Here is a 15,318-nt window from a genome sequence, read left to right as displayed (position 1 = left end):
ATGGAGAATATTGATAAGCCTGGTAGAATTTGGGGTATCAACTTTTTCAAAACTCCAGTGGACATTTTTAATCCTTTCACCACTGTGGAAGTTGGAGTTTGATCAAAAGTTTCTGAGGGAGTTTACTTTCGTGGTGGAGGATTGCATTGGTCATTATGTAGGGTAGGTCTGAGAATATCCTGGTGAGGTGATTTAGTTATGGCAAATTTCTTCAACATGGGAATATCATTAAAGTATTTAATATCTCCATCATAAATTAAACTCAGTTTAGCTGGATACAGGATCCTGCATTGAAATTATTTTGTTTTAGGAGATAAAAGTTGATGACCACCCTCTTCTGGCTTGAAAAGTTTCAGCAGAGAGATCTGCAGTTATTCTAACATTCTTCCCTTTGTAGGTAATGTTTTTCTTACATCTGGCTGCTTTCAGAATTTTTCCTTCATATTAACTTTAATGAAATTAATTATGATGTGCCTGGGAGAGGTCTTGTTCCAGTAGAGTTGTGCTGGGGTTTTGAAATTGTCTGCTATCTGAATTTCAGAATCTCTTGGCATGTCTGGGTAATTCTCTTTCATAATTTCATGGAGAAGAGCCTATGTGCCTTGCAAAGCCACTTCATCGCTTTCAGGGATTCCTATGAGGCAAATATTACTTTTCTTCGAATTATCCTGGAGCTCTCTGAGAGAATGATCTTTTTTGCTTTGTATTTCTTTTCCTCTTTGAGAGTTTGGGAGCATTCAAAGCTTTGTCGTCAATGTCAGAAATTCTTTCTTCTGTTTGATCCACTCTGTTACTGCAGGAGTCTACTGTATTTTTCAGATCTTTGAGGGCTGCAAATTCTTGTCTCAATGTGTCAAAATCTTTGGTGATTTTTGTCTTCAAATTCGGTGAATTCTTGAGACAACTTTTGAATTGCTCCTGGAATTTCTAATTCCAACTTTTCCCCTGTTCTATTAATTTTGTTTGCAATCCAAATTCTGAATTTGATTTTTGACATCTTGGCCATCTGTTTATGAATGGGATCTTCAGGTGTGTCTGCCGTAACTTTCCTTGGGGGGTTCATCTATTCTGGTTATTCATGTTACCAGAATTTTTCCACTGATTCTACCCCATGATTATTTTACATCATTGACTAGATGAGCAGATAAAGAGAAGTTGGCTTGGAGGCTCCAGGAGTAGTGATTAACCAGCACTTTGTCCAAAATCTGGGACTGGTGTCTGTACCTTTTCCTCTGGAGCTTTGCTAATGACCCGTACAGTGCTACAGCCTGAGAAACTGGGGACCTGCTTGGTGTCCTGGGGCTAAGTGGCTTATTCAACTGATCTCTGTCCTACCCAAGTGAATCAATTACTCTGGGTTGAAGTCTCAGCTGTGGAGAAATACTAGTAATTAAGTCACCCCACCCCCCACAGGCAATAATTAGAAAAGGGAAATCAAACCTTCCCACAACCACGCACCCAGGGTACCACTTGGATAGTCTTTGGGCAATTGGCCCAGTTCAAGAGGTCCAAATCAATTGTCTCAGTCAGCACCTGTCTCAGGTGGGAGTTCAAAAGGTCTCTGGCAACTAGATTGCAGGGGTCTGCTGGCAACTCAAATATGACTTGCTCTGGTGCTTCATGAGGTCAGGAGGACCCACCCCGCAAATAGATTAGTCTGGGAAGGTTGATGCCTCCTTCCCCACCTTGCACCTCTGTCACATCCAGTCACTGATAACTCTGCAGGCCCATGACCCAGTTGCCTCAATGAGCAATTATTCTAGGTGTTTGCACCTGCCTGAATCACAGGGACATCTACGTCTCATCATCCAGGCCACTGCTCTCTGCCACTATCCAGCATGGGGAGGTGAGGCCTGACAACCTCAGGTGCTTAATGGAGGCTTGGGCTTTTCACTCAGTTTCAGCCCCACCCCTGATTGATGTTACTGACAGAACAGAACAACTTCACAGAATTTGTTTCTGTCCTGGCTATATTCCCCTGTGGATGAGACACTTTTTGAGTTCACAGAACCTGTGACTCAGGGTCTGTCTATGATGCTGCCTGGTCTTGCCTGCAGTTTGTATTGGAGCAGCACGGTTAGCTGTCTGTTCCAGACTCTGCCTGCCCTCCTTTGTTTCAGCTAATGATCCCCTGTGGACCAGGTGTGTCTTAGGCTCACTAAAGCAGACCTCTGGGTCAGCCCCACCCTGGGAATCTGCCGGCTCTGTGCATGCATATTTTAGTTCCCATCCTCCGGCCAGGCCAGTACTGCTTCAGGCAAACCCTTACTCATGGGGTCTGCATTTCTGTCCCAGATCTGTTCCACCAGTGGCTGCCACAAGAGAAGTTGCTCGGCCTCCTCTGGTTTCCCAGAGAGACAGGGGGTGTGACTCTGGAATATCCAAAGGTGAGCCCTATTGTTGCCACTGTGGCTGCTGCTTTGTGCCTCGGGGCACCACTGCTCCAGTATGGTTCCCTCTCAGCTGACCATCCTCTCCTTACTCCTGTGCTGCAGAATCAGCACTGACAAGCAGCAGTCCATGCCCTGTCCACTCCTCTCAAGAAAATACCCAAGAATCTAGATTCCTGGGGGACAGGCTTCCAGACCTCAGAGTGAGAGTAGAGGAGAGTGCTATGAGTTCAGAATTTGGGGTAGGGAATATACACAGTTTTATACAGTTTTATGCCTGGCAGGACAGTGCCCTGGCACCCTAGTAGGGGAAGTAGGTTCAGTTTTTAGAGGGTCTCTCCCATAGGATATAATGGGAGGACTTTTGAACTCTGCTCACTTTTTTGTATGGAGTACTGCAAGCTGTTCTCATGGGGGAGGGGACTCCCATCCACTTGGAGATGGATTTTGTACCTTTTGTTTGTGTCCTTGGGGTTGCAGCTTGCCTCAGCAGAGTTGATCTACGTTCTTCAACTTTCTATCTTGGCTCAGCTCTAATCCACCAGGTTACTTACTAAACTTCTGTCCCTCAACTCTCCTTCTGAATGGGAGCCTCTGTGGAAAGCTGGCTCCAGTCAGCCATCTTACCTCCCTCCTCCCTAACATTTCTTTATAGGTGGAATCCTCTGCAGTAGCTACCTCATGGTCCCTTGAGGGGATTGCTCTAGACTGGTTTTTCATGTTGCCAGGATTTTTCTGCTGATTCTTTCTCATGAGTGATTTCTTTTATATGTTTCCTTGCCCTAATTCTCCTTTCACTTCCTCTTGCTCTTTTAGTTGCCCTATCTCTGGACCAGGGTTTTGATGAATCCTTAAAAAAACCCCAAGGGTACCATGTTGGGTGGTTCCCTTGAAGTCAGCAGCTCTTTGCTAGCCTGTTTGGACACAGTACCCCACCTCCACCAAGTAGAGAGGAAAGACAAAAATGCATAACTCTCCTTTGTGGGCATCAGGCCAACTCATGTTCTCTACAGGGTTTTCCCAAATTAGACCTGCTGAGAAAATTTCCAGCTCCAGGACGCTGTTCCCCAACCCCAGGGCTGGGCCTCAGGGCATGGCCGGCTGGGCACTGGGCTGCTGCCTCTCCTCTTGCTCCCAAGGCAGCATCCGCTCCTGCCATCTCTAACATTTAAAGCTCAGCTCCTTCACTCACTTAAATTCCTTCCGTGACACCCTCCCTTTCTGCATGTGTGTGCACACATGTACACACATGCACACACACACACACACATTTAGAATAACATTTGAACTCTCAGCTTAGTATTCCAGACCCTTCAGGCTAGCTCTTGCCTAACTTGCTTCCTAGCACCTATATCCTCACACCTCATGACAACACAGCTGCCTCCAGGTGGAAAGAGTTGTATCCAAGATCTGGCTCTGTTGCCCATGCTGGAGTGCAGTGGCACAATCATAGCTCACTATAACCTCTAATTGCTGGGCTCAAGAGATCCTCCTGCCTCAGCCTGTTGAGCAGCTAGGACTATAGACACCCACCGTTATGCCTAGCTAATTGTTATATTTTTTATAAAGACAGAGTCTTGCTGTGTTGCCCAGGTTGGTCTTGAACTCCTCCTGGCTTCTAGTGATCCTCTCACCTCAACCTCCTAAAATGTCTTGATTACAGGTGTAATCAAGGCCTATCTCTAGGATCTTATCCTTAGGAAATATTACAGAATCAACTGTACCTCCACTTCCACACATCAGCCCGCTAACCTAAGTGTTTCTCTTCTAATCATTTCCTCCTCCCAAAGCTAATGTTTACATCAGTAGAGGTAGACATTTTTTAGAGGTAGAGAAGTATAGGAGGGCAGAGCCCAACAACTGTGTCAGGAGGATCACAGACTCTGAGCCAGTTCATTAACTCCAGGGTAAAATCTTCAGGTTGAGGTCCTCTCCAGGATGTGCCCCTCGTGGCTCCCTGTGTCCCCTAGATGTGCAATCTTCCTCTTCCAAACTCCTGGAGTATGTGATCTCAACCACAGCCTTCAGTCTTCCTTGTAATCCTATCTAATCCAGGGACTGCCATGTAACACACACTCAATTAATGCTAAGTGTGTGAAGGCGTCCTCTGTAGCTGTCTAGAGAAACTGCCCTCATGGAGAAAATCCTTGATCTTCCCCCAAGTCAGATGCAGTACTAGGGCTGAACTCTGCTTTACCTAACAAAGGACTTCACAGGATTGTCTCCAACCCTTTGAAATTCTCCATCCTTTTTATTCCCACAGCATCAGACTATTGGGCCTATCTCTATTCTGAGGCCCCCTTCTCAGACTTCTTTGCTGCCATCTCTTTCTTCTCCACTTTCTCTCCCTTCTTCCCTCCTTCTGTTCCCTATAAACCCAGTCTTGGAAATCTTTCTTACCACGAAAACCCCAAGTTTGTATTTCCAGTCCTGAGCTATAAAACTTCTGTTTTTAAAAAGTTTTGATTAATATGAGGGTACAGACGATTAGGTGACATTGTTGTGTTTATAAGGTAGAGTCCAAGTTGTATAAAGTCCCTCACCCAGGAACCATGCTGTATACCCTTTTAACGTGCCTCTCAGGTGAGAGCATAGCAATCCTCCTTCTTTGTCTTCTCTCCCCCCTCTTCCCCACCTCTTAAATTTAATTGTTTTTCTTTTGTGTGGGCATGTGTTTGTTTGTCTACTGGCTTCATATTTGTATTGAGTACATGGGATACATGCTCTTCCATCTTGTGATACTTTAGTAAGTAGAATGTTCTGCAACTCTATCTAGGTCTCCCTATTTTTCATGGCTGAATAGTATTCCATGGTGTACATATACTATAGCAAAACTTCTATTTCATTGGCTTTTGAGACAATTTACGATTGTCTCATCTGTACATTTTACCTCACCTGTATGTTTTTTTTTTTTCAGATTAATATGAGGGTACAAAGTATTAGGTTACAATGTTTGTATTTATTAGTAAAGTTCTTGTTGTAGTTGTGTCCTGCACCTCATCTGTATGTTAAAAGTGAAACTCATTTTTTCCACCGAGCTGGCTTGTCCTCCATACTTTCCTCCAGTGTTTGGGTTTCATACAGTGTTATTTCCATCCAGTGTTGTCAATGCCTCATTTAAACTCTAACTCAGATTTTCCACTTCTGTTTTCCATTATCCACATCCTATGTCCAGCTTACTACAGCAGCCTGTTCAAAAAATAAAACAAAACACTTTCACAGTTACCATAAACCACTCTCCTAAGTTCTTTATATAGTTTGTCTATTTTAATCTTTATATCTTGTGAGTTTGCATCATTCTGATGTCCACTTTCCAACATGAGTAAACAGATGTTTACTTTCACCAAATTAAATTCGATGTAAGAGGTGACATCATATTTGACTCCAGAACTTCTAATGCCAGAACCCACTGAGCTGCTCTTTCCAGAGCCCTCCAGTACCTGTGCCTCTTTTCTTTCTTCTTCAATGAATCCTGAGCATCACTGCTGCTAGAAAAACTCATTTTAATTCTCTCTTGCTCAAGGACACAGGAGAGTTAATATGTAAGTCAGAACTGTTTACTTTCCTCATCTAACTTTTTCATATGGTAGAACCTCTGTAATTTGACCACCCAAGGGACTGTAACAAACAGGTCAACATACGGAGGTGGTCACTATAAGGAACTAGGCTGATATGTACATGTGGTGCATGTCCAGTCTATGAAAATCAGGTCAACTTAAGGAGGTGGTCAATGTGGGGAGATGGTCAACTATGGAGGCCTTAATGTCATAAATGAAAATTCCAACTTGTTATGATAAACACTTGATATTGACCATGCACTAATGCTAAGCATCTTATTTCCAGCCCTAGGTTGAACCTCATTCTCCACCCCAAAGATCAGAGCTCCAAGCACATAGCATAATATTCTATGTAACAGACATTACTGTGGCAATAGGTAATCACAACTGTAGCAAAAATAAAGTTAACCTGTTAAGCAAATTTTGGGGCATATTCAGAAGGTTCAGAAGGTTCAAAATTGGGATGCACCTGTAATGTGGGTCCAAGGTCATTACATAAAGGGCATAAATACTGAAAAGTGTGACTTAAATAATTGTCTTTTAGGAGTTCATATAAACTTTATATAAACGTTTTTCTATTTTACAGTGACCAAAACTGAAGAAGTAAAAATAATTATGGTGAAACACTACAGAGTAGGATTAGATGAAAAATATGAAGTAACAAAAAAGTGGTCTTTGAAGGATCTGCGGATGATTGATGGAAAAGAAGCAGATACTGTAAGTATTCCATTTTTATAAGGTGATATAGAATCAATACACTGGAGATCTTTATGTTCAATATCATGCTTCATGTATTCTTGGCATATACTAAATGTTAAGATGATGCTATATCCTTCTTAATTTGTATGGTTTAATCTACTGATCTACTGTTCTTTTTTTTTTTTTTCTGGTTCTGTTTTTCTGAGTTAGATAAACAATAGAATCTTATCTATTAGAGTTAAAGGCCTCTTTCCCAAGGGCCTCTTATGCAATCTATTGGTCAATCCTGAAACTTTAAATGCCGGGTTTTTCCAAATATATGATGCTTCCACCACCACACTCTCCCTACACAAATTTCCTTCGTATGTTTTGGAAATTCCTTCCCTTATCTTCAAATTTAACAGTTATCAAAACCATTTCATCCTTCAGAAGAATTATATAACTCTTGGGAGCCCTATAATGTTAGGGTTGAAAAGGGAGAAAGATTGGCTAGTGCAGTCTCCCCACTTCACCACCACTTGACAGGTGATTTTTATAATCTGTCCTTGAACTCTTCCTTTGATGGAGAACACAGCCTTCCCTTAGACTTTGTACATCCACATTGTTTAAGTGCTGATTCCTGAGACTTGGAATGCTTAATCACCTCCATCTCTTACCCAGATTTCCCACCTCCATATACCCACTGCAGCCTGGATGTAAATGTGTTATAGCTATAATCCTAAAAACTGAAATTGTTGAGTTACTTCATATGCCCTCTGAGGGGAAAGCTCCTTTAAATCTGGGATCATGAATTTTCAGCCTTTATCATAGCCTTCTGCTTGATAGGTATTAGGTACTTGATAAATATTTGTGGTGCTAGTGTTGAATGAGGTAGAACTTAAGTTCATTTATTCTTAATCCTAATGAATGCCATATTCTTAATTTGGCCTAGTTGCCAACTGTTCAAACCTTCTAATATCTTGATTTTTTAATATCACCATAGTGTGATACAGAGTAATGAGTAGGACTTTATCCAAGTCAGTAATCAAACTGATGAAATAGGCAGAACCAAGCACTTAGGTCCAGATCCTTGATGGTCGCTATTACTACTGCTGGGTACCCCACACTTAGTAAACTAAGTTTGCTACACTCTTATGAGGGATAAGCTAAGCCCCTTCCATATAGTCTATATATAATTTTATGGAATTATTACAAAGTCTCGTGAATTAGACGCTACTAATACTTTTGTTTTACAAATGAATAAAATGAGACTTAAAGAGATTGCCTTGCCTGAGGCCACATAGTTGTTAAGTGGTAAAGCTAGACTTTGTCTAGAAATCTATTATTTTCCCCTCTTTGGATTGGTTGTTTAATACCTCTACAAATTCATGTATCTATTCATTCCTCCATTCGTTAATTTATTGAGGATTTATGCTATACTGAGCCCTACAGGCTCTGAGGATACAGTGGAAACTGGATAGCTATAAGCGCTTAATTCTACCTTAATTAATCATCTAATTTGAATAACTAAATTTTGTTCTTACTACCATCAATTTATACTGCCTGGTATTGCCTTTACTTATAACGGGGAGTCCTTTTTAAAAAAAAAAAATGGTGTGTTAGTCTTGCCTTCTTGATGGAAGGATGCTTGATTCCATTGCTTTGTCACCTAAGTATTCAATACAAGATACAGTACATATTTTTCTGACAATATATTCTACCTAAATGTTCACACTTAGGAAATGGTTAAATATATCACTGCATGTTCATATTCATCAGGTCTGTCAACAGACTCATTTCAAAGAGCTACCAGACTCCATTTTTTCTTCACCTTTCTTAGCCTTTAATTCCATCTCAACATTGTTGATTCTCCCTTTTTAATTTTAAGATTATTATATTTGATAGTGAGCTAGCTAGACACAAAAGAGAAGCTGAGTATTTCTGTTCTTCTCATCACTTTAGGACCTAAAATATTAAATTGCTAGAAGAAAAACAATAATATTCAAAGAGTTCCTTGAAATATTTCTTTTATATAGATGAAATAAAAATGTCCTGGATGTTCTGGGAATTTCTACTTCTCTACCTTGGAATTCAATCCTCAGAAGTCAGCATATATTACATTTTTCTCAATAGCAATGCTATAGTTTTCGATAGAACAATTCCAAGCCAGAATGTTGTCAACTATACAATGAGATGGAATTGAAATTGAAGTCAATTTATAAAGCAGAAATTAAAACGACCAGGGATTTGGAGACTGTGCAAACAGGAGACAGGATGATGTAGTAAAAATTGTGGTTGGGCTGATCTAGATCTTTGTTTTTGTCCTGTCTCTGCCAATAACTAAATGTGTGGCCTGGACTTTGCCTCTCTGGAAACTACTGTATTATCCCAGCTAAGAACAAGGAATTACTAAATGTTCACTGAGATCTCTTTTAGATCTAGGATTTTGTAAAAGGAAGCGAGAAGACAGATGGGCAGACTTGTATTCCATGTGTGTGCACAATCAGCTTTCAATTATTAAGCTAAAACAAAAGATTAATCCTGTCTAAGCACAAAAGCATAAGGTGTATTTTCTACTTGATTAGGAACAAATATCTGGGAGAAACACCATGAGGAGCATGATTAGTATCAGGTGATAGAATGGATGTGATTTCCTTTTATGGAGATTCTTGGCAGAATTGTCTTTGAAGCTGTAGTTAGGACAGCTAGAAAAAATTTGCAAGTATGACTGGGGGGGTGTTGTGTTTAAAAGCACATCACCCTTATATATTCTTTTATGAAAGCATCATTATGTTTTCAAGGATTTTTAATGGTGTAAAACAAGGTAATATCACCAGTATCACAATTTTTGGAGGCATATTCATATTCATCAGACCCGTCCACAGACTCAGGGTATTAAAGGAATTATTATTTATTAAGCTCTACACTAATTTATATGATTATTCTCATGTACATTTCACAGCAACCCTATCTAAAATGAGAAGAAAAGTGAGAGTCACATTAGATAAGTACTTTGCCCATGGTTACATCAGACAGTCAAAATGGTTGTCTCACTTCAAAACCAGCGTTCTTTCTCCTGCCTACTGAAAAAGAAGTTGCAGGGCAGCGCCTGTGGCTCAAGGAGTAGGGTGCCGGCCCCATATACCAAACCCAGCCCCGGCCAAAAACTGCAAAAAGAAAGAAAAAGAAAAAAGAAAGAAAGAAAGAAAGAAAGAAAGAAAAAGTGGCAAATACATAAGTTGTTTGCATATAATGTTTACATGCTACATGCTAATGAATTATTAATACTTCTGTTAGTTTTGGTTCTTAGTTCTGCCTCTATTCTTTAGGGCAATGTTTACCTCCACTTCTTTCAGATGAACTTCAGATCAGTTCAACACACATTTGTTGAGAATTTAGTAGTTGCCATGGGTGAGCACTAGGACCATGAAGATAAATGATGCAAAATCTTTTCTCTAGAAGTTAGGCACATAATGGATGTGAAAGCATTTTGTAAACTTTATAAATGCAAGGCATTTTTGCTATTAATAACAGTAACAATCGGTGTTTTAACATGTAGAACCTAGACTAGATTTGATGTCCTTGTTTTCTAGAAACATTTCAACTAGCAATACAGCAAAAGACTAAAGGTAGTCTTTACCAATTTGTCAGTTTCAGCCAAGTGATTTAATGGTCCTTCCTATTACCTTCAAAAGTAATTCCTTCTTATTAACTTCAAAGATAGCAAGGTGATGATCTGTAGAATGCCAATGGCTAATTAGACATCCTGTATTTCTTCCTTCTACATTTGAAGTAGCACTAGGAACCAACCTCCTACTAAACAAAGGGAAAATTCTTTTCTGCCCTGCAGAAGTCTGTAAGTAGGTTTATTCTCTTCTTTAATCCCTATTCATCCTCTCAAATTCACTGCATTGGGAAGACTTGATAATTGCATATTCTGAAGCACATTTTATTTGTGTAATTGAAAAAAATATTGATGCTAGAAAAATAATCTTTCTTATTGTTGATTTTTTAGAAGCAATTATATTTGTAGCAGGTAGCTTTGAAAAACTCATTTGCAGATTTTAGAAATATGTTTGATGCTAGTACTTTATAATCAATAAGCATATCCAAGAGAATATGACAGAATTCAGGAAACCTAGCTACTTTCTTGGCTACAAATGAAATCATGTCTCTCTTTCTCTTCTAGGACAATCCATTTTTTGATCTGCACTTCAAGAAAGTGTACAGTTTGGAAGCATATAGCTGTGCTTCTAAATATGCCTTTGCTCGAACAGTAAATAAGCTGAATCATGCATATCTTAAGAAGGACTTACAGATTGTGAACTTCGATTCTACTTACATTAATGATGATTCTATTTGGTCCTCCAACAACAAGGATTGCTTGGTCCTTATGAGAATATGCTTTTATGCTTTCAATCTTGTGTGCTTGTCCCTGTGTCCCTTGCCACTCTAAAGATGTGTAAAATGTTCCTTCATCAGTGTCTTATGAAAATTATTCTCCAAGTAAATATTGATAGTCACACTTTTTTCCCATTCATCAGTGACTATTACTTACATGAAATGCTTTGTGAATTACAGTGAAATGTATTTTAATGCAAGTAATTCAATATTTGGGACATTTTGTCAGTCCTTGGTAACTTTGGAAGGAGGTGGATTGTTTTGTCTAAATTAGTATTCTACTAAAGAATAGCAAAAACAACTGTAAAAGACTAAACAGTACAGAAAGATATCTGTGTTCATGGATAAGAAGACTTAATATCACTAAGATGGCAGTTCTACCCAAGTGATCTGCAGATTCAATGCAATTCCTATCAAAATTCGAACAGCCTTTGTTGCAGAAATGGAAAAATCAATTCTTAAAATTCATATGGAATTTCAAGGAACACCAAATTGCCAAAAAGTCTTGAAAAATTAGTACAAAGTTGTAGAACTCACACTTCTTCTTCTTCTTTAATTTTTTAAATTTTTTTATTCTTTGCAGTTTTGGCCAGGCCTGAGTTTGAACCTGCCACCTCCGGCATATGCGGTTGGCGCCCAACTTCTTTGAGCCACAGGCACCGCCCAAAACACAAAATAGATAAATTGAAGTTCATTACAATTAAAACCTTTTGGCATCAAAGGACATTATCAAGTAAAAAGCTTACAAAATGGGAGAAAATATTTGCAAATCATATAGTTAATAAAGGTTTAATACCCAGAATATATAAAGAATTTCTACAACTCAGTAACAAAAAGACAACCCAATTAAAAAATGGGCAAAGGACTTGAAATGACATTTCTCCAAGGAAGACAAACAAATATCCACTTAGCACAAGAACAGACATTTGACTCATCAGTCATTAGGGAAATACAAATCAAAACCACAATAAGATAGCAATTTACATGACTATTTTTTAAAAAAGGAAAGTAAGTGTCGCCAAAGATGTAGAGAAATTAGAACTTTCACAAGATGCTGCTGGGAAAATAAATCAGTGCAACCACTCTAGAAAATAGTTTTGTAGTTTCTCAAAAAGCTAAACAGAGAATTCTTTTTTTTTTTTTTTTGAGGCAGAGCCTCAAGCTGTCAAGCTGTCACCCTAGGTAGAGTGCTGTGGCAGCACAGCTCACAGAAACCTCCAACTCCTGGGCTCAAGTGATTCTCCTGCCTCTGCCTCTGAAGTAGCTGGGACTACAGGTGCCTGCCACAACGCCCGGCTGCTTTTTGGTTGCAGCCAAAATTGTTGTTTGGCGGGCCTGGTCTGGATTCAAACCCACCAGCTCAGGTGTATGTGGCTTGCACCTTAGTCGCTTGAGCCACAGGAGCTGAGCCCTAAACAGAGAATTAAGATACGGTCCAGGAATTCCACTCCTAGTTATATACACAAGGGAATTGAAAGCAGGGACTTGAACAGATACCTGTAGTCCAATGTCTAATGGAGCATTATTCACAATAGCCAGAAGGTGGAAACACCCAGTGTCCATCAACAGATGAATGAATAGATGAAATATGGTGTAGCCACACAAGAGAATATTATTCAGCCTTAAAAAGAGATGGAGTTCTGATACATGCTACAACACGGACGGACCTTGAAAATTTTATGCTAAGTGAAATAAGGCAGATGTATAAAGACACATCTTGTATGGTTCCTCTTACATGAAATAACTAGAATAGGCAAATTCAACCACAGAAATAGATTAGAGGTTAATAGGGAATGGGAGGAGGAGGAAATGGGCAGTAAGCGCTTACCCCAGGATCGCAGGGTTACAGGGTCTCTGTTTTGGGTGATGAGGCTATTTTGAAAAAATGGAGATGGTTGTACAAACATTGTGGATGTAATTAATCCCACTGAATTGTACATTTAAAACTGAGTACAATGGCAAATTTAATATTGCATATATATTACCACAATTAAAAAAATAATGTCATAAACCAAAACCATTGAACTATACACTTTAAATGGATGAACTGTATAATATATGTATGATATGATATCTGAATAAAGCTGTTAAAAAGGAAAAAGACTCGAAAAAGGAAGGAAATTTTGTCATTTGTAGCAACATAGGTAAACCTGGAAGGTACTTTGTTAAATGAAATGAACCAGGGACAGAAAGACAGATACCACAGGGTCACACAAGTATGAGGAGCCCAGAAAGCTAAGCACATAGAGACAGGAAGTGGAGTGCCAGTTACCAGAGGTGAGGTGGGCAGGGATAGGGCAAAGGGCTTAGGGAGATAACATTCAAAGGATACAAAGGCAAAGGAATAAGAAAATTCAAAAGACCTTATGTAGGCTCAGCGCCTGTAGTACAGTGGTTACGGCACCAATGGAGGTGGGCTTGAACCTGGCCCAGCCGGCTAAACAACTGCAACAAAAAAATAGCTGGGCATTGTGGTGTTGTGGTGGGCACCTGTAGTCCCAGCTACAGGAGGAGTCCCTCCTCACAGGAGGCTGAGGCAAGAGAATTGCTTGGGCCCAGGAGTTTGAGGTTGCTGTGAGCTGTGACTTCACACCACCCTACTGCGGGTGACAAAGTGAGACTCTGTCTCAAAAAAAAAAGATGTTTTGTACATCATGATCACTACAGTTAAAACAATATATTGATTACTTGAAAATTGCTAAGAGTCAATCTGGCTTGATTTAGCCATTTCACAATATAAACATATTTCAAAAAATGATGTTGTACGCCATAAATATATACAATTTTTATTTGTCAATTTTACAGGTCCACAGTAATAATTGTTGCAGGCAAGATTGACAAATCCTAGAATTAGTAGGTACAAATTTAAAGAGGATGGGATATTTTCATAGCTTTAAAGTGTTTCCCTTAAAATATTAATATTTATTGACTGAAGAGGAAAAATAGTACGTTCACAGTAGTAGACAGCTGGAGAAATAACATGGGGATCAAGGTTCCCAACCCAGTAATGGGACATAGCCATATCTATGTCACTGGAGAAAGGCAAATCATCTCTGTGACTTAGTCTAACCCTGAGAAAACATCAAACATACCCAGATTGAGGGACATTCTACAAGGCACCACTCTTCAAAAGTGTCAAGGTCATGAAAGACAAGGACTCAGAGACTCGGTATATTAGTTTGCTCGAGCTTCCAATAACCACGTAACACAAACTGAATGACTTAAACAACAGAAATTTATTGCCTCACAGTTCTAAAGGCTAAAGGTCCAAACTCAAGGGGCTAGCAGGCTTGGTTCCTTCTGAGAACTGAGAGGGCGGATGGGTTCCAGGACTCCCTCTGCCTGCCTTATTGATGGCCATTGTTTCCTGTATCTTCACATCCTCTTCTCTCTGTACCTGTCTGTGTCCACATTACCCCTTTCTGTGAGGACACAAGTCATAGTGGATTAGGGCCTTATTTCAACTAGATTACCTGTATAATGTCCCTATCTCCAAATAAGGTCACACTGTGAGGCCCTGGAGTTCAGGATTTCAACATATGAATTTGGGTTGGGGGAGTGGGGGATTCAACTCACAATCCTGAGGAACCAGTCTGAGAAAGTTTAAGGCGACATTACAACTAAATCCCATGTGGATTCTTAATCTGGACTCTGGAGCAGAGAAAGAATATTGGTGGGAAACTGGTGAAACCATCCAGGCACAGTAGCTCATGTCTGTCTGTAATCCTGCCATTCTGGGAGGCCAAGGTGGGTGGATTGCCTGAGCCTAGGAGTCCAGCCTGAGCAAAAGCCAGACCTTGTCTCTACTAAAAATAGAAAAATTAGCCTGGCATTATGGTAGGTGCCTGTAGTCCCAGCTACTTGGGAAGATGAGGCAAAAGGATCTCTTGAGACTTAAGAGTTTGAGGCCGCTGTGAGCTATGACACCATGGTTACTCAACCCAGGGCCACAGAATAAAACCCTGCCTTCTCCCCCCAAAAAAAGAAAAAGAAAAAGAAAACTGGTGAAACCTGAATAGTTATTGGTATTATACTAAAGTAAATTTCTTAGTTCTGATCATGGTACCATGGCTATGTGAGATGTCAGCAGAGGGAAAAGCTGGGTGAGAGAGGGTGGGAGTTCTCTGCACTATCTTTGCAATTGCTCCTTAAGGAAAACTTTTTTTTCAAAATGAAAATAACGTTTTAGAGATCTGCTCTAATTGATTTCTTATAAAGCAGCTATTCTATAAAGAAGGCCATCATTTACAGACAGCATCAAAATGTGGGAAAATGGGTTAGTTGAATCTCAG

The 15,318-nt window shown here is 39.8% G+C and overlaps 1 protein-coding gene across 1 annotated transcript in view; it reads left to right on the top strand.

Annotated features, from left to right (window-relative positions):
* EXOC1L (exocyst complex component 1 like) overlaps positions 1 to 11,205 on the top strand; it is a 39,107-nt gene extending 27,902 nt beyond the window's left edge. The window contains exons 2-3 of the mRNA XM_053578101.1: positions 6,534 to 6,664; positions 10,815 to 11,205. Of these exons, the coding sequence (XP_053434076.1) occupies positions 6,534 to 6,664; positions 10,815 to 11,081 (398 nt within the window). The 3' untranslated portion in view covers positions 11,082 to 11,205. The remainder of the gene's footprint in view (positions 1 to 6,533; positions 6,665 to 10,814) is intronic.
* The last annotated feature ends 4,113 nt before the right edge of the window (positions 11,206 to 15,318 follow it).

The sequence above is a fragment of the Nycticebus coucang genome, chromosome 23, assembly GCF_027406575.1.
Source record: "Nycticebus coucang isolate mNycCou1 chromosome 23, mNycCou1.pri, whole genome shotgun sequence".
NCBI classification, from domain to species: Eukaryota; Metazoa; Chordata; class Mammalia; order Primates; family Lorisidae; genus Nycticebus; species Nycticebus coucang.
Note: the sequence above shows the minus strand (reverse complement) of the source record. Positions and strands in the feature narration are given on the sequence as shown.